The sequence below is a fragment of the Balaenoptera borealis genome, assembly GCF_965194805.1.
Source record: "Balaenoptera borealis genome assembly, chromosome: 2".
Classification (NCBI taxonomy): domain Eukaryota; kingdom Metazoa; phylum Chordata; class Mammalia; order Artiodactyla; family Balaenopteridae; genus Balaenoptera; species Balaenoptera borealis.
This window is the reverse complement of record NC_138867.1, coordinates 68,466,416-68,485,467: the sequence shown is the minus strand read 5'-3', so window position 1 is coordinate 68,485,467 and position 19,052 is coordinate 68,466,416. Positions and strand designations below refer to the sequence as shown.

At 34.4% G+C, this 19,052-nt stretch overlaps 1 protein-coding gene across 2 annotated transcripts in view; it reads left to right on the top strand.

The window, feature by feature from the left end:
* The window catches only part of EDIL3 (EGF like repeats and discoidin domains 3), a 431,990-nt gene that overhangs the window by 377,558 nt on the left and 35,380 nt on the right, over window positions 1-19,052 (top strand). For both annotated transcript variants that reach the window (XM_082377943.1, XM_082377944.1), the window contains one exon: window positions 11,400-11,555. In XM_082377943.1, coding sequence (XP_082234069.1) covers window positions 11,400-11,555 — 156 coding nt within the window. The remainder of the gene's footprint in view (window positions 1-11,399; window positions 11,556-19,052) is intronic.

Below are 19,052 nucleotides of genomic sequence, written 5' to 3'. Positions count from 1 at the left end.
CCATTTACCCCATAATGCAAACCTGGAAAAGTGGAATAGAGTACATGTTGGCTACATGTTAGCTCACTGAATCCTAAAATATGAAGCCATTCATTCATTATATACTTACTGAAATACCTTGTGTATGCCAGGTGTACAGTGAACAACAGGGACGAAGTTGCCTGCCACTGTGATTTTACTTGTGATAGGAGAATGCTTTGGATTTTGTATTATCAAGAAAATAGGTTATCCTTCCTGTATGTAGAGGATAAACAGTAAGAGTAGGAGAGGTTCATCCTTCAGACCAGCTAAGCTATACTGCCTAAATGTCTGCTGGGCCTTGTTAATAACACCTTTGGCAGTGTTTATATCTGAAGGTCAGAAAGAATTCATAAAACAGCCTGATAGATGGTGAGAGACAATGGGGAATGCTTATGACCAGTGTGCTGCCAAACACCAGGACTATTCTCTCTCTGTTCAAGTAAGGGAAAATAATACAAGATTATATCAGGCTTATTTTTTAATATGCAGAACATGAAAAGGATAGAAATTACTCAAAAGCTATGAAGAAAACTGTAAAAGTAGAAAATTTTTTACAGAAACAAATGATTAGTAGAATATATATAAAGATATTTTTTCCTTGAGTAATAGAATGAGACAAAAGTTGAGATGATGAGGGAGGGATCTTAAATTATGTATTTCAAGGAAATTTAAAAATTTAGCAGTGGAAATTCCATTATCAAAAATAAAATGCAGGGCTTCCCTGGTGGCGCAGTGGTTAAGAATCTGCCTGCCAATGCAGGGGACACGGATTCAAGCCCTGGTCCAGGAAGATCCCACATGTCGCAGAGCAACTAAGCCCGTGCGCCACAACTACTGAGCCTACACTCTAGAGCCTGCGAGCCACAACTACTGAGCCCATGCGCCTAGAGCCTGAGCTCAGCAGCAAGAGAAGCCACAGCAATGAGAAGCCAATGCACTGCAACGAAGAGTAGCTCCCGCTCACTGCAACTAGAGAAAGCCATGTGCAGCAACGAAGACCCAATGCAGCCAAAAATAAAAATAAATTTATTTTTTTAAAAAAATCCATAATATTGAGGATAAAGTGGAGAAACTCTGAAAATACAAAGGAGAATAATATTTTAAAATGATGAGTGAGAAAATATTATAAATAGGGAAAATTAGAAGTAAAGAGCTCGTCTTTGGATAATTGACCTTCTAGTGGGAGACGCTAAAAGAAGCAGAAGCAACATTTTAAAATATAAGACCAGAAAACCTTTTGAGCACACTTCCCTCCCCCAGGAACAAGTCTACAGCTTGAATGAATACACTTTATTCTATACAAAAGCAATAAAAGAGACTCTCACCAAGGTATATCCTGGTATATGATGATGATGACAATGATAATTTATAGTACTGATTTCAAGAATAAAGAGCAGACCTTATAACTATCACCCAGATAGTGGGGAAAAAACAAAAATTTTAAAAATGGATTATTCAAGAAAAAGTGTTGAGAAAATTACATCTTTTTTTTTTTTTTTTAATTTTATTTATGGCTGTGTTGGGTCTTCGTTTCTCTGCGAGGGCTTTCTCTAGTTGTGGCAAGCGGGGGCCACTCTTCATCGCAGTGCGCGGGCCTCTCACTATTGCAACCTCTCTTGTTGCAGAGCACAGGCTCCAGACACGCAGGCTCAGTAACTGTGGCTCACGGGCCCAGTTGCTCTGCGGCATGTGGGATCTTCCTAGACCAGGGCTCGAACCCCTGTCCTCTGCATCAGCAGGCAGATTCTCAACCACTGCACCACCAGGGAAGCCCGAATTACATCTTTATAAAAAATAAAGTATGAACCTTATGTCACATCATATGTACACAGAAAGCCAAGATGATTTAGATGTTAAAAGGAAGGGAGGAGGGAAGGAAGGGAGGGAGGTAAAGAAGAAAACTTAGAAAGAAAACCCAGAGGAAATTATAAGGGAACATGTAAATCATTTTTCACCAATCTAATTAAGTAGAAGGTCTTTTTAGGCATATGAAAATATGTAATTGCAAATGGAGTGATTGATAGACTTGAGTACAGGAAAATTAAAAACTTTCGTGTCAAAAAAATTAAATGACATAGCAAATTAGGAAAAAATGCAATAAATATAACAGAAGCCAATATTGATGCTATATAATTCTTTAAAAGCAACAAGAAAATCTCTAATCCCAGAAGTGATAAAGGATACTAAAGAGACATTAATAATAATATACATTATTAACGAGACTGAACAATTAGGAGAATGTAAATGAAATGCCACTTTTCACCATTTATATACATTAAATATAAAAATGCCATTTTTCAAATTGTAAAAAATATAGAATTATATAAAACATAGGACTAGTGAGTATGTAGAGAAAAAATTATCATATACCACAGTTGGAAGTGTATAATTTTTCCAGAAACAAATGAAACAATGTATATACCACATTTCAAATGACAGGTCCTTCATGACGATAAGGAAACAGTTGCGCCAATGAGCAAAGATAAATACACATAGGAGTTCATTTTAGGTTTTTACCAATGAAGAAGAATTAGAAACAAGAATTTTTAAAATATCAGTAGTGGACTGGTTAAATAATTTTCATATTTATTTCTGTATCTGTGAGACTGTTACACAGCCATTACAAAGTATTATTATTATTTACATATAAAAATATACACATGCAAATTACAAAACCACATTCATACTGTGAGCTTATTTTCATGAAGATAGATATATGGGAATAGGAAATGTCTGCAAATATGAATATTAAGAGGTCAACAATAATTAACTCTAGATAATAGAGTTTTGGTTATTTTATCTGGATTCCTTATATCTCTTCATACCATCTGAAATAATCACAACTGTTTATTACTTTTATGTTTAGGCAATAAACCTATTTTCCATATTCTCTGACCAAATTCTATGAATTTATCCTATGTATTGGGTTAGACAAAAAGTTCATTTGGATTTTTCCATAAGATGTTATGTAAAAACCCAAACGAACTTTCTGGCCAACCCAATAAATGAGACTATGTGGCCAAATGAAAGGACTAGGATTTTATGAAAGTTTTAATTTTAATAGAAAATTTAAGGATACAGGGAGGCGCAAATGTTTTACAGTAAATAAATGACTGTGATAAACTCTTGAAATGACTTGTTAGGATAGAAAAAAGTCTTAAAAATATTTTATTGACATAGAGAATTACTAGTGAAATATTAAGAAAAAAAAAGAATAAATTGACCTGCAAATGTGGACTAAAAGTGCAACCAACACCTGGTAACCAATAATATTGTTCAAATGCCAAATAAATACAACAAATTTGTCTAAAATATCCACATTTAAGGGGTATGAAAATCATTGATTGTATCTGATGGTAAGACAGAGCTGTTTTTTAATATTCTCTGTATTTCTCAATTTTTATTCTTAGCATGTATTTTATATTGAGAAAGATTATTAAAATAACAATATTAAATATAAAATGTTCATAATTCTGCTGCCTCCCATCCTTAGTTAAGATAAGCAGTTGAACTACCTGCATGACTCTAAACTGCATGAACTTTTAAAAAGTTCATAGTCATGAGCTGACAGCAATCATGGGGTGCAGCTCAGGTTGACATATGCAGTTGTTTATGTTATAATTGTAGATAATTGTTAAATATGGAATTATCTCAATTTTGAATCCAGGGCAGATGATTCCTGGATATTTGGAATGTCTACAATATGTCTGATATGCTACAAAACACGTTCTTGAGCATAAAAAGTTTGTTTATGGCATCAAACATGTATCATGCTTGCTTTTACATGTAAAAGGCACACTAGAAAACATCAATAAAACAGAACATTCCCTCTCTCTTTGAAAGGTTATTTTATAGTATATATTTTTTGTATTAGTGTTCATAATTTTAAAATGCGATATGGGAAAAGCAATTGCTTTATTAAATGTTTTTAAATATTATTGGAAACTAAAACTTTTTTTAGTAAAAGGGGGAATGCAATCATGGGTGCTGGAATGAGTGTATTATGAGGCCTCCATAGTATTTTAAGGATTCTAAATCCATAACCTTAGAGCTACTAAATTGTATGAGATACAGGGACTGGATAATATTTCATCATAAGTTGATCACATTAACTAGTTAGCCTGCAAATATGGAATAAAAGTATGACCAGTATCTGATAACCAAAAATGTTGTCCAAATGTCAAGTATAGTTAATTACAGGCGTACCTTGGAGATACTGTGGGATCAATTCCAGACCTCTGCAATAAAGCAAGTCACGTGAATTTTCGGTTTTCCAGTGCATATAAAAGTTATGGGGCTTCCCTGGTGGCGCAGTGGTTGAGAGTCTGCCTGCCAATGCAGGGGACACGGGCTCGAGCCCTGGTCTGGGAAGATCCCACATGCCGCGGAGCAACTAGGCCCGTGAGCCACAATTACTGAGCCTGCGCGTCTGGAGCCTGTGCTCCGCAACAAGAGAGGCTGCAATAGTGAGAGGCCCGCGCACCGCGATGAAGAGTGGCCCCCGCTTGCCACAACTAGAGAAAGCCCTCGCACAGAAACAAAGACCCAACACAGCCATAAATAATAAATAAATTAATTTTTTAAAAAAAGTTATGTTTATATACTGTAGTCTATTAAGCATGTGATAACATTATGTCTAAAAATATAACATGACATACCTTAGTTAAAAAATATTGCTAAAAAATACCAATCTTCTGAGACTTTAGTGAGTCATAATAGTAACATCAAAGATCACTGATCACAGATCACCATAACAAATATAACAATGAAAAGTTTGAAATATTGCAAGAAGTACCAAAATGTGACACAGAAACACAAAGTGAGCAAATGCTGTTGGAGAAATGGTGCGATAGACTTGCTCGACACAGGGTTACCACAAACCTTCAGTATGTAAGAAACGCGATATTTGCGAAGTGCAGTAAAACAAAGTACGCCTTTATGTGCTTTAAATGTAGCTACGATTATATAGAATTTTTCATATAATGTTAAGGTAAAAACTTCTATATTGAAACCAAAAAGTCTAAATATTTTGCCTATAATTTAATTATTAAGTATAGATAATTAGCTTCAAAGTTATTTCTGCTTAATGAGTTAATTTTACAAAGTTCCTTGAAGTTATAAAATACGTAATCCAAAATAACTGATACAACATAAAAGCAAAAACTAGAGCATTGTAGATGCAGCAGAGCACCATATTTCTGTGGTAAATCTCTTTGGTCTTTTTGTTCACTTTTTTTGAACACTTATTTATCTATATCACTTTTCATTTTCTTCACCCCTTTAAGAACATCTCCATGAAAATCATCAGACTTTCCTTGGTCTGCCTCGTCTCCTCCCAGGGAGCCATCTGTCAGGGTGTTATGCAGATAATCTGAAATGTAGTTCATCTTGACCTTTTTCAAAGAAATGTTCTTAGTTTTTCTACACTGTTTTTCTAAGTTAGACACTCTAAAAATATGTATGCTTTGCTAAAACATTGTAGGATGTTTTACAACAAAAAAAGGTATATTCCTACATAACACTCATGCAATACTTTTTTCTTTACTTATATATCATTTAAGCCTCTTTCTATATAGATCTTCTTTTTTCACTCTTATAATTAAAGGAAAACAAATCACCCACTATAATTTGGAGTCTAATTTTCTCTTAATATTTTTTAATTTAATTTTTATTTTATATTGTAGTATAGTTGATTTACAATGTTGTGTTAGTTTCAGGTGTACCACAAAGTGATTCAGTTATAAATATATACATATCCATTCTTTCTCAGATTCATTGCCTATATAGGTTTTTAGAGAATATTGAGTTCCCTGTGCTATACAGTAGGTCCTTGCTGATTATCTATTTTATATATAGTAGTGTGTATATGTTAATCCCAAACTCCTAATTTATCCCTCCCCCCACCTTTCCACTTTGATAACCATAAGTTTGTTTTCAAAGTCTGTCTGTTTCTGTTTTGTAAATAAGTTCCTTTGTATCATTTCTTTTGGATTTCACATGTAAGTGATATCATAAGATATTTGTCTTTGTCTGACTTACTTCATTCAGTATGATAATCTCCAGGTCCATCCATGTTGCTGCAAATGGCATTATTTCATTCTTTTTTATGGCTGAGTAATATTCCATTGTATATATGTACCACATCTTTATTCATTCCTCTATCAATGGACATTTATGTTGCTTCCATGTCTTGGCTATTGTAAATAGTGCTGCCCTGAACATTGGGGTGCATGTATCTTTTCAAATTGGAGTTTTCTCCAGGTATACCCAGGAATGGGATTGATGGATCATATGGTAACTCTATTTTCAGTTTTTTTAAGAACACTCAATACTGTTCTCCATAGTGGCTGTACCAGTTTACATTCCCACTAACAGTGTAGGATGTTTCCTTTTTCTCCACAGCCTCTCCAGCATTTATTATTTGAAGACTTTTTGATGATGGCCATTCTGACCAACGTGAGGTGATACCTCATTGTATTTTTGATTTGCATCTCTCTAACAATTAGCGATGTTGAGCATCTTTTCATGTGCTTTTTGGCCATCTGTATGTCTTCTTTGGAGAAATGTCTATTTAGCTCTTCTGCCCATTTTTCTGATTTGGTGTTTGTTGTTTTGATATTGAGTTGCATGAGCTGTTTATATATTTTGGAGATTAAGCACTTTTTGGTCGCATCATTTGCAAATATTTTGTCCCATTCTGTGGGTTGTCCTTTCATTTTGTTTATGGTTTCCTTTGATGTGCAAAAGCTTTTAAGTTTAATTAGGTCCCATTTGTTTATTTTTGTTTTTATTTTCATACTCTAGGAGACAGATCAAAGAAGATATTGCTGCAATTTATGTCAAAGAGTGTTCTGCCTGTGTGTTCCTTTAAGAATTTTATAGTATCCACTCTTACATTTAGGTCTTTAATCCATTTTGAGTTTATTTTTATGTAAGGTGTTAGAGAATATTCTAATTTCATTCTTTTACATGTAGCTGTCCAGTTTTCCCAGCACCACTTATTGAAGAGACTGTCTCTGCTCCATTGTATATTCTTGCCTCCTTTGTTGTAGATTAATTGACCATAGGTGCCTGGGTTTATTTCTGGGCCTTCTATCCTGTTCCATTGATCTATATTTCTCTTTTTCTGCCAGTACCACACTGTTTTGATGACTGTAGCTTTGTAGTATAGTCTGAAGTCAGGGAGCCTGATTACTCCAGCTCCATTTTTCTTTCTTAGGATTGCTTTGGCTATATGAGGTCTTTTCTGTTTCCACACAAATTTAAAATTTTTTTTCTAGGTCTGTGAAAGATGCCATTGGTAATTTGATAGGGATTGCATTGCATATGTAGATTGTATTGGGGAGTAGAGTCATTTTCACAATATTGATTCTTCCAATCCAAGAACATGGTATATCTTTCCATCTGTTTGTGTCATCTTCGATTTATTTCATCAGCATCTTAGTTTTCAGAGTACGGGTCTTTCGCCTCCTTAAGTAGGTTTATTCCTAAGTATTTTATTCTTTTTGATGCGATGGTAAATGGTATTGTTTCCTTAATTTCGCTTTCTGATCTTTGGTTGTTAGTATATAGAAATGCAACAGATTTCTGTGTATTACTTTTGTATCCTGCAACTTTACTGAGTTCATTGATGGGCTCTAGTAGTTTTCTGATAGCATCTTTAGGATTTTCTATGTATACTATCATGTCATCTGCAAAGAGTGAGACCATTTCCCTATTGTAATATAATCTTAATATTTAAATAGAGATGCACAATATTCCATAAAATTAATTATATTCTTAATTAACCATTTCACCCATAAATGTGAATTTTAGTTACTCAATATTTTCTCTACTTCCAGTAAAGATGAAATGACTGTCTTTGTGTACATCCTGAGAAGGTGGCCAAAATATGCTATGATCAAGAAGTTGCTGCTAGGACAATCTGGCCACCTGATTTCCCTGCTTCCATATTTATGTTTCTAAAAGGTACTCTGAGACCAATATTAGATTCTTCCCCCAGATTTATTTATTGTTTTATTGTTAACAAAGTTTTAATACTCCTATATATTGTTTTACACACATATGTTAACTCATTTAATCCTCATAAAATCCTTAAAACCCTAATAAAGGGTCTATTCTCATTTTTTCAAATGAGGATATTGAGCTGTAGAGAGGTAAAGTAGCTTGCCCAAAGGCATATAGCTAGTAAGGGTAGAGCCAGTTTGTGAACCCAGACCATTCAGCTCTACTAGAATAGGCTGGCTTTCACAATCACATTCCTGAAGATTGGAGAGGATTTTAAACTAGTTACCTTCCCAATAAATATTGTTGGTACAACTATGATGATGTTTCCTTAACCAGTAATGCCACGTAGAGAAACAAGAGGAAAGCAGCTAGCATTTTCCGCTGTGATACACTGCAGTATCCTTAGCCACGGGTTGGTTTTGTCTGCAGAACATACTTAGGAAGTAGCTCCAGCTTAATCCAGCAAAACCTTTATTGAGGACAGTTACATGTTAGGTACTTTTAATACAGATCCGGACATGAAGTGCAGTGCATTAAGCCAAATGTCTACCCATGTCCCAGCTTAGTGCCCTAAATAACCTGCTCTATCTGAGCCAAACCTTGGGAGGTGAGGGTCTAAAATAGCAGACTCATATTTGCAGTACAACTTTAACTCTGAAAATCTGCAAGAGGACAGAGTGGTCCTGGGCCAGGGGTAGGCATAGGTCCAGAAGAGTGGGCTTTTCTGGGATCATCTTGCATGATGAACATGAGAGTGATGTGTCCTTTCAGTGTGTCGCAGAGTGAGATCTGTACACCCCTCTTGTAGCAACCTCATGTTAAGTGTGGGATGCTGATTATTTTTATACTGAAAGAAGGTTTGCTTAGGCCTGGTATTCTAAGTTTATAATGTAGCAAATTTTAGGACCAAATCCAGCTTGAAACAGATTGCTGACTATTTAAATCGAGGAGTTGACTTAACTGGAACAAAAAAGAAAAACATTTCTGGATCAAAAAAAAAAAAAAAAAAAAAAAAAAGCTGGAGAAGGGGAGCCGTTAAAGTGGGAGAAAAACAGATCTGTTAGAAAGAGCCAAGACACACAACTTAAGGAGAAAACATCTCCACCCAGCAGGAAACCCTGACTTTAAGAAATACCACTGAAAGAGAGATGCTCCAAGACTCCTCACTGCATCATCTTAGCTTAGGATTTATGGACATTTAGGCACTGAAGAATCCACTGGAGGTATTCTTGGTGTCAGTTTGAGTTCCTGTATGTTTACAGCCTTGATGACAACACAGTGACTCAGAGTACTGTAAGACTTTTTTTCCATTTATTGAGTGTCAGCAACATTAAGAGCACTTTGAAGACCAGTGGCTAGGCCTAGACGTTTCTGCGCAATTAGATTTGGATTTAGTACAGCAACAGCAGTCCACATTTTTAAGCCCAGACAGCTAAAGAACAGAGAGGAAATTCATGTTTAAAGACAGTGCTCTCATAATATTGTAAAGCCTGGATTGCTTTTGTTTGGGGCTTAGAGTGGCTGTACGTTTGATGAGTGTGGTGAGAAAGCTTTGCGATTCTTCAGAAATTTCTGAAATAGTCACAGAGAATGGGAAGAAATCATTGAGTTAGAATCCATATGCGGAACTTTGAATCAGAAAGACATGGATTTGAATCTGGGATCCTCCCTTTACTGACTGTTGATCTTTCGGTCACATGTCATGTTATGTTACCTCCCTAGCAACTGTTCCCTCTACAGTGGAGATGATATCCTACCAGAAAACAGTATTAAGAGGAGTCACTGAAGACTTACCACAAAGCATTTAGCATTATGTGAGGCAGCAACAGTTTCCTTCCCAGGATATCATAATTTTGCCATCCTGCATTGCCACTGGACACGCAAGATATTTTAAGTGACATAATACATGTTTGGAAAGTAGTAACAACATTATATTTTATAATTTTTTATAAACTTTCTAGAATGTTTTAATAAAGTATTAAGAGTGGTTTTCTGTCTTAATCCATTGTCCAGCTTGAGCCTAATGCCTTTGATGAATGTTACAAAAAGAGGGCAAAAAGCCCATGTGAATTTTTTAAGAAATATAATCCTATGCCATGAAACATTGGTAACGTTTTCATATCTTTATTGATGAGGATCTATGTCACTTAATATGGTCTATTCAATGCAGTCTCCCTAGTCCCCTCTTCTCATTGATGACCTGCGTCTGACCCATGACTGTCTATTTGTAGCTACAAACATCTCTCAGGATGGAGAGCCTGAAATAGAAACAAAAGGTCATAGTGGTTGAAAGCCACTAAGGTCACACATGAGATCATGACAGTTGAAGATGATAAGATCAAGGATGTAGCAGTGCACTTAGTCATAGGAAGTAGGAAGAAGTAGGTGGCTATTGTGGGAGGAGAGAGGAGGCTATAGATCAAGGAACATTAATACAACAAATGGTAAAGGTCTTAATAAGAATTGTCCACATGGAAAACAAAGTTTCCTATAATTTTTCTTTTAATTAGCATCATAAGATATAAGAAAAGATGCATGAATTAGAGAACAAAGAGGGGAAATACTATTCAATGTTATGTATTCTTCTTTGATGAAAATCATTCCTATCTTTTGCATTTCAGTGTTGCAGTTGATGAATTTAATGCTTACTAAATCACCGTGGGTCTTATGCCCTTTAATATATATTTTGCAACAATGAGCACATTGTGAGCACAGATCCCACAAGTCACGGATGCATATTTTAATTCTCTCTCATTTTTGAAGAATACTTGACTTCCTCCTCAACAGTTTTAGGGTTGTAGTTTTCTGAAAGATGATTTTCATTGGACAATGATTACTATTACTCAATTATATATTACTGAACTGATTAAAATTCATGGAAACAGGGTTGACTTTTTAACACTTAATTAGGAAACATCAAATTTTTTTGTTCCTGATATGTACACAGCTATAATTTTTATTACTATAAAATTGACCAATAAAGTCAGAAAATTGATTTATAAGCACAGACTCTGGGAGATGATGATCAGTCTCAAGAAGATCAGCCTTGCTAGTTTTGTACTATCTCAGTTACACAAAAACCACATGCTAGATGAGTCAGTTTAATATAAAATTGACTGGTAGACTGAAAAGACCACCACTTTATTTAAAAATGCTCAAAATGGTTGTTCAAATTTTCAGCCAGGTTTACCCAGTGGCATAATCAAAATCACAAGCCAATAATAAACTCAGTCTTCTATTTCAAAATACAAATAATCAAATGGAATTTTGGCTTTAGGATATATATTTCTTAATCTCCTGAGTTCAAAAGAATTGCAAATTTATAATGGACTCTATCGTGGCATTTGAATTATGTCTTTTCCTTTTTGTAGGTGGATCTTCTGGTCCCTACCAAAGTGACTGGCATTATTACACAAGGAGCTAAAGATTTTGGTCATGTGCAGTTTGTAGGCTCCTACAAACTAGCTTACAGCAATGATGGAGAACACTGGACAGTATACCAGGATGAAAAGCAAAGAAAAGATAAGGTAAGTCATTCTGGTGGTTTGATGACATACAGAAGTAGAGGATCAAATTGTTTAACATTTTTTATTTCCTTGATTATTTTGATAATTAGGAATTGTGGAATTATAATTATAGAAGTGAACAGATGTGATGATTATACTAGTTCATTGAAATTAAAATAGGGATGTTTCTCTGCTCAGTCTCCTTGATTGTGTTTTAATTCATAGATTAATATTTTGACCTGTAAAATCTGTGTTCTAATATTTATAATGATCAGTATATATTGATGCACTTAAACTTCTACACCATACGATCTCTAATTGTTTTGCTAAAAGTTCTTACTATGTTGAACATCTTTGTATCTACTGGTAGCTACTGGTCTGAATGTCTGTGGGATTCTGGAGAATGAAAGTGCTCAAGGGTAATATCAATAACTAATTGGATCAGATGTTAAAATATGGCCTTAGATTAATGAAATTGAATGAATTTGTTGCTTAGAGTCCGTGCAAAGAACTGTACCTTTCTGAAGACATCAGTAGAAACGTAATCTCTTATTTCAGTGATTTTGGGGAAAATATAATACACTTTCATACATGTTAAGCATTTCTGAGTTAATAATGATTTTTCCATTTTATGTAACCCCTTTAGTTCCTTACTGTTGTTGTATTATTAACCAATAGAAAGGTTGGGAATATCTTTCTTTCTTCAAGTATGCAAGGTAGAGAATTTAATTTTCCCAGAAATACTAAGACTGGAGTGACTATTTCAATGAGACTATAAAGTATGAATTCAGTTCACACAAAATTTATTTTAGGGGAGATGTGTTTTAGGTTAAGATTACAAAACCACAACTCTTTACCTTTTAATGTCTCAGAATATGCCCATTTAGCATCTCAGGACAGACATATTCACTTAACACCTCAGAACACACACACATTTTGCGTTTTAACATCTCAGAAATTGGTGTATCTCAATGTCACAATCTAATAGCCCTTACTATATTCTAGAAGAATGTAAAATAATGGCATGTTTTATAATCAGTGGCCTCTTAGATTGAATGAATATTGGGTATTTTGTAAGAATGTCTTCAAATTTTTTGAGGTGTAGACAAGTGTCTGCTATGATTTATATCAAATAACTATTTCAGTTCTTGTTTTCACCTTTTACAGTAGGCATTTTGATGTGTAAAGAATGCAAATATATTCCATAAGATGAAATTTTCTAAACTTCATAAATTATACAGTTCTTGAAATTAATTTTAAGATAAGTATTCTCATCTATAATCCATGTGCAATATTCACTGAAAAGCACATTTGTAATATTTAAATCCTTATATAAGTTGATTTAGGGAAGAGGTGTAAACCATTGTGCTGGTGAAATACTTCTTGTCTCCATTTATATTAAGCATATGATTTAATGATTATTTGTGAATCATTTTTAAAATTTCCCTAATTGATAGACTGGACATTGTTATTTATGCATTTTATTTCATTATCTCAGTCTGAAATGTACATAAAACTTTTGTGTCAAGTTGGCCAAGTGATTAGATAGTGTTGTTCAGGGTTTCTATATCCTCCCTGATTTTCTAGCTACTTGTACTAAAAATTCCAGAGAGAGCAATGTGGAAAATCCAACTCTAACCATTGATTTCTCTATTTCTCCTGGCAGTTATTGGTATTTGCTTCATGTATTTTGAAAGTCTGTTGAAAGATATATGAATGATTAGGGTTGTAATGTCCTCTTAATCAAATAACTCTTTTATCATTAGAAAATGACCTTCTTTATTCCTGGTGGTATTTTTGCTCTGAAACCTACTTTGCTGCTATTCATAGAGGTACTCTAGCTTCATTTTGATTCGTACTACATTGGTATATGTTTTCTCCATCCTTTTACTTCTAACTATTTCTACTTTATATTTAAAATGCATTTTTTCTGTGCAGCATATAGTTGTTTCCTTTTTTCCAATTCAACTATCTCTGCTTTTTAACTGGAACATTTAGACCATTTATATTTATATGAGTATTGATGTAATTGGGTATAAATCTAACATGTTGCTATTTATTTCCTATATGTCTTATCTTTTCTTTCATTTTTTCCTATTTTCAGCCTTCTTTTGAATAGAATTTTTTAGTGATTCCATTGTGCTTCATTTGTTGACTTATTTGCTATAACTTTTTTTGTTATTTTAGTCACTGCTTTAGGTTTTGTAATATACATTTTAAACTTATCGAGTCTACCTTCAAATTAATGTAGAGCCCCGGAAACATACCTCCATAAGCACAAGCAAAATAGATTATAGTTATAAATCCACGTACTTAGGAGCCACACTTACTATAACACATGATTTTGCCATTCCCCAAATAAGTCTTATTGTAAAGAAAGAAAAAGACTCCCACTAGGCAAGTTGGAAAGTCATGAGAGTAAACTGACACGTTCAGTGAAAAGGATGTAAGCCAGAATCCTCATGCGAGACAATGTCACGTCACCTATCCAATGTAAAATTTCTGAAAAAATAAACCATTTTAGAATTATAAATATGACAGTTGGCTAAACTCAGTCAATATAACTGGTAGTTTTAAAATTAAATTTATCCAGTCTGTTTTTAATATTATAATTAGTTTGGTACTTTGAAGAAAAGGCTTAATAAGTTTACTATTTATTACCAAAGGAAACAACTAACACCAATAAACAATACATAGAATGCTGTAGTTGCTATTATAATAAAGAAATACTTTATGTATAAGAAGGAAATGCAGGACATAAACATCTCCATTCCTACAGAGAAGGGAATTTTATAAACTAAATGAGAAAATGGATTGCATGAGTTCTTTCAGCACTTGGAAATACAGGCATTTTACACACACACACACGTATATACACATATATATCCCAATAAAAATATATGTTTATATATATATCCAAGTAATTATTGTGCTTTGTTTTTATTACTATTATTACTAGGAATTTAGATATCATTTCATATATTCTTTATAGAAGTGCTCTTCTTCTTTCGAGAGGTCCTACACAACTCATTAATTAATTTTTCTGAAGCTGAATAAGCCACCTTCCATTCATTCTTAGTATTATTTATGTCTTGTTTTCCATGATTGCTTTCCACAAGGGAAAAAAAGTCTTCGATATTTAAAAGTGTAATTCAACTACAAGCTTTCATGGAGATAAATATAATAAATGAATTGAGTGTTTCAGGGGAAAATATATACCTGTGAGATATTTTATATATGCACATTTCAAAAGGAAATATTTACAAAGTTTTCTTTTCTTTCTTTCTTTCTTTTTTAAACACCCAATGTCCTCCAAATGCCCTTTGGAGCTTTCTGTTTTTGATCGAGGATCCAATTAAGATTCAAATGATGTATTTATCATATCTCTTTAGTCTCCTTTAGAGTAATTCTCTTGTCATTTTTTTCTTCCAAAACATGGACATTTTTAAGAGTCTAGGCCAGATGTCTTGCACAGGATCTCACAGCATGGTTTCATCTGTTTCCTCATGATTTTCTTTTCTTTGAATTTTATTTTATTTATTTTTTATACAGCAGGTTCTTATTAGTTACCTATTTATACATAATTAGTGTATATATGTCCAATGCATCCCACCACAACCACCACCCCCCACCACTTTCCCCCTTGATGTCCATACATTTGTTTTCTACATCTGCGTCTCTATTTCTGCCTTGCAAACTGGTTCATCTGTACTATTTTTCTAGACTCCACATATATGCGTTAATATACGACACTTGTTTTTCTCTTTCTTTTTTTTAAATTTTTTTATTTTTTAATTTTTTTTAAACATCTTTATTGAAGTATAATTGCTTCACAATGGTGTGTTAGTTTCTGATTTATAACAAAGTGAATCAGCTACACATATACACACGTTCCCATATCTCCTCCCTCCTGCATCTCCCTCCCTCCCACCCTCCCCATCCCACCCCCCCCAGGCGGTCAAAAAGCACTGAGCTGATCTCGCTGTGCTATGCGGCTGCTTCCCACTAGCTATCTATTTTACATTTGGTAGTGTATATATGTCCATGACACTCTCTCACCCTGTCACATCTCACCCCTCCCCCTCCCCATATCCTCAAGTCCATTCTTTCGTAGGTCTGTGTCTTTATTCCCATCTTGCCACTAGGTTCTTCATGACTTTTTTTTTTCCCTTAGATTCCATATATATGTGTTAGCATACTGTATTTGTTTTTCTCTTTCTGACTTACTTCACTCTGTATGACAGTCTCTAGGTCCATCCATGTCTCTACAAATGTCCCAATTTTGTTCCTTTTAATGGCTGAGTAATATTCCATTGTATATATGTACCATATCTTCTTTAACCATTTATCTGTCGATGGGCATTTAGGTTGCTTCCATGACCTGGCTATTGTAAATAGTGCTGCAGTGAACATAGGGGTGCATGTGTCTTTTGGAATTATGGTTTTCTCTGGGTATATGCCCAGTAGTGGGATTGCTGGGTCATATGGTAATTCTATTTTTAGTTTTTTAAGGAACATCCATACTGTACTCCATAGTGGCTGTATCAATTTACATTCCCACCAATAGTGCAAGAGGGTTCCCTTTTCTCCACACCCTCTCCAGCATTTATTGTTTGTAGATTTTTTGGTGATGCCCATTCTAACTGCTGTGAGGTGATACTTCATTGTAGTTTTGATTTGCATTTCTCTAATAATTAGTGATGTTGAGCAGCTTTTCATTTGCCTCTTGGCCATCTTTATTTCTTCTTTGGAGAGATGTCTATACAGGTCTTCAGCCCATTATTGAATTGGGTTGTTTGTTTTTTTAATATTGAGATGCATGAGCTGTCTATATATTTTGGAGATTAATCCTTTGTCCACTGATTTGTTTGCAAATATTTTCTCCCATTCTGAGGGTTGTAATTTTGTCTTGTTTATAGTTTCCTTTCCTGTGCAAAAGCTTTTAAGTTTCATTAGGTCCCATTTGTTTATTTTTGTTTTTATTTCCATTACTCTAGGAGGTGGGTCAAAAAATATCTTGCTGTGATTTATGTCATAGAGTGTTCTTCCTATGTTTTCCTCTAAGAGTTTGATAGTGTCTGGTCTTACATTTAGGTCTGTAATCCATTTTGAGTTTATTTTTGTGTATGGTGTTAGGGAGTGTTCTAATTTCATTCTTTTACATGTAGCTGTCCAGTTTTCCCAGCACTACTTATTGAAGAGGCTGTCTTTTCTCCATTGTATGTCCTTGCTTCCTTTGTCATGGATTAGTTGACCATAGGTGCGTGGGTTTACCTCTGGGCTTTCTCTCCTGTTCCATTGATCTATATTTCTGCTTCTGTGCCAGTACCATATTGTCTTGATGACTGTAGCTTTGTAGTATAGTCTGAAGTCGGGGAGTCTGATTCCTCCAGCTCCGTTTTTTTCCCTCAAGATTGCTTTGGCTATTTGGGGTCTTTTGTGTCTCCATACAAACTTTAAGATTTTTTCTTCTAGTTCTATAAAAACTGCCATTGGTAATTTGATAGGGATTGCATTGAATCTGTAGATTGCTTTGGGTAGTATAGTAATTTTCACAATATTGATTCTTCCAATCCAAGAACATTATATATCCCTCCATCTGTGTCATCTTTGATTTCTTTCATCAGTGTCTTATAGTTTTCTGAGTACAGGTCTTTTACCTCCTTAGGTAGGTTTATTCCTAGGTATTTTATTCTTTTGTTGCAATGGTGAATGGGAGTGTTTCCTTAATTTCTCTTTCTAATCTTTCATTGTTAGTGTATAGGAGTGCAAGAGATTTCTGTGCATTAATTTTGTATCCTGCACCTTTACCAAATTCATTGATTAGCTCTAGTAGTTTTCTGGTGGCATCTTTAGGATTCTCTATGTATAGTATCATGTCATCTGCAAACAGTGACAGTTTTACTTCTTCTTTTCCAATTTGTATTCCTTTTATTTCTTTTTCTTCTCTGATTGCCGTGGCTAGGACTTCCAAAACTATGTTGAATAATAGTGGCGAGAGTGGACATCCTTGTCTTGTTCCTGATCTTCAAGGAAATGCTTTCAGTTTTTCACCATTGAGAATGATGTTTGCTGTGGGTTTTTCATATATGGCCTTTATTATGTTGAGGTAGGTTCCCTCTATGCCCACTTTCTGGAGAGTTTTTATCATAAATGGGTGTTGAATTTTGTCAAAAGCTTTTTCTGCATCTATTGAGATGATCATATGGTTTTTCTTCTTCAATTTGTTAATATGGTGTATCACATTGATTGATTTGCGTGTATTGAAGAATCCTTGCATCCCTGGGATAAATCCCACTTGATCATGGTGTATGATCCTTTTAATGTGTTGTTGGATTCTGTTTGCTAGTATTTTGTTGAGGATTTTTGCACCTATATTCATCAGTGATATTGGCCTGTAATTTTTTTTGTAGTACCTCTGTCTGGTTTTGGTATCAGGGTGATGGTGGCCTCACAGAATGAGTTTGGGATTGTTCCTTCCTCTGCAATTTTTGGAAGAGTTTGAGAAGGATAGGTGTTAGCTCTTCTCTAAATGTTTGATAGAATTCACCTGTGTAGACTTCTGGTCCTGGACTTTTGTTTGTTGGAAGATTTTTAAATCACAGTTTCAATTTCATTACTTGTGATTGGTCTGTTCATATTTTCTATTTCTTCCTGGTTCAGTCTTGTAACGTTATATCTTTCTAAGAATTTGTCCATTTCTTCCAGGTTGTCCATTTTATTGGCGTAGGGTTGCTTGTAGTAGTCTCTTATGATCCTTTGTATTTCTGCAGTGTCCATTGTAACTTCTCCTTTTTCATCTCTAATTCTGATTTCTGTTGATTTCTTGATGAGTCTAATGGTTTATCAATTTTGTTTATCCTCTCAAAAAACCAGCTTTTAGTTTTATTGATCTTTGCTATTGTTTCCTTCATTTCTTTTTCATTTATTTCTGATCTGAATTTTATGATTTCTTTCCTTCTGCTAACTTTGGGGTTTTTTTGTTCTTCATTCTCTAATTGCTTTAGGTGTAAGGTTAGATTGTTTATTTGAGATTTTTCTTGTTACTTGAGGTAGGATTGTACTGCTATAAACCTTGCTCTTAGAACTGCTGTTGCTGCATCCCATAGGTTTTGGATTGTCGTGTTTTCATTGTCATTTTTCTCTAGGTATTTTTTGATTTCCTCTTTGATTTCTTCAGTGATCTCTTGGTTATTTAGTAACATTGTTTAGCCTCCATGTGTTTGTGTTTTTTACAGTTTTTTTCCTTGTAATTGATTTCTAATCTCATAGCTTTGTGGTCGGAAAAGATGCTTGATATGATTTCAATTTTCTTAAATTTTCTGAGGCTTGTTTTGTGACCAAAGATGTGATCTATCCTGGAGAATGTTCCGTGTACACTTGAGAAGAAAGTGTAATCTGTTGTTTTCGGATGGAATGTCCTATAAATATCAATTAAATCTACTTGGTCTATTGTGTCATTTAAAGCTTGTGTTTCCTTATTAATTTTCTGTCTGGGTGATCTGTCCATTGGTGTAA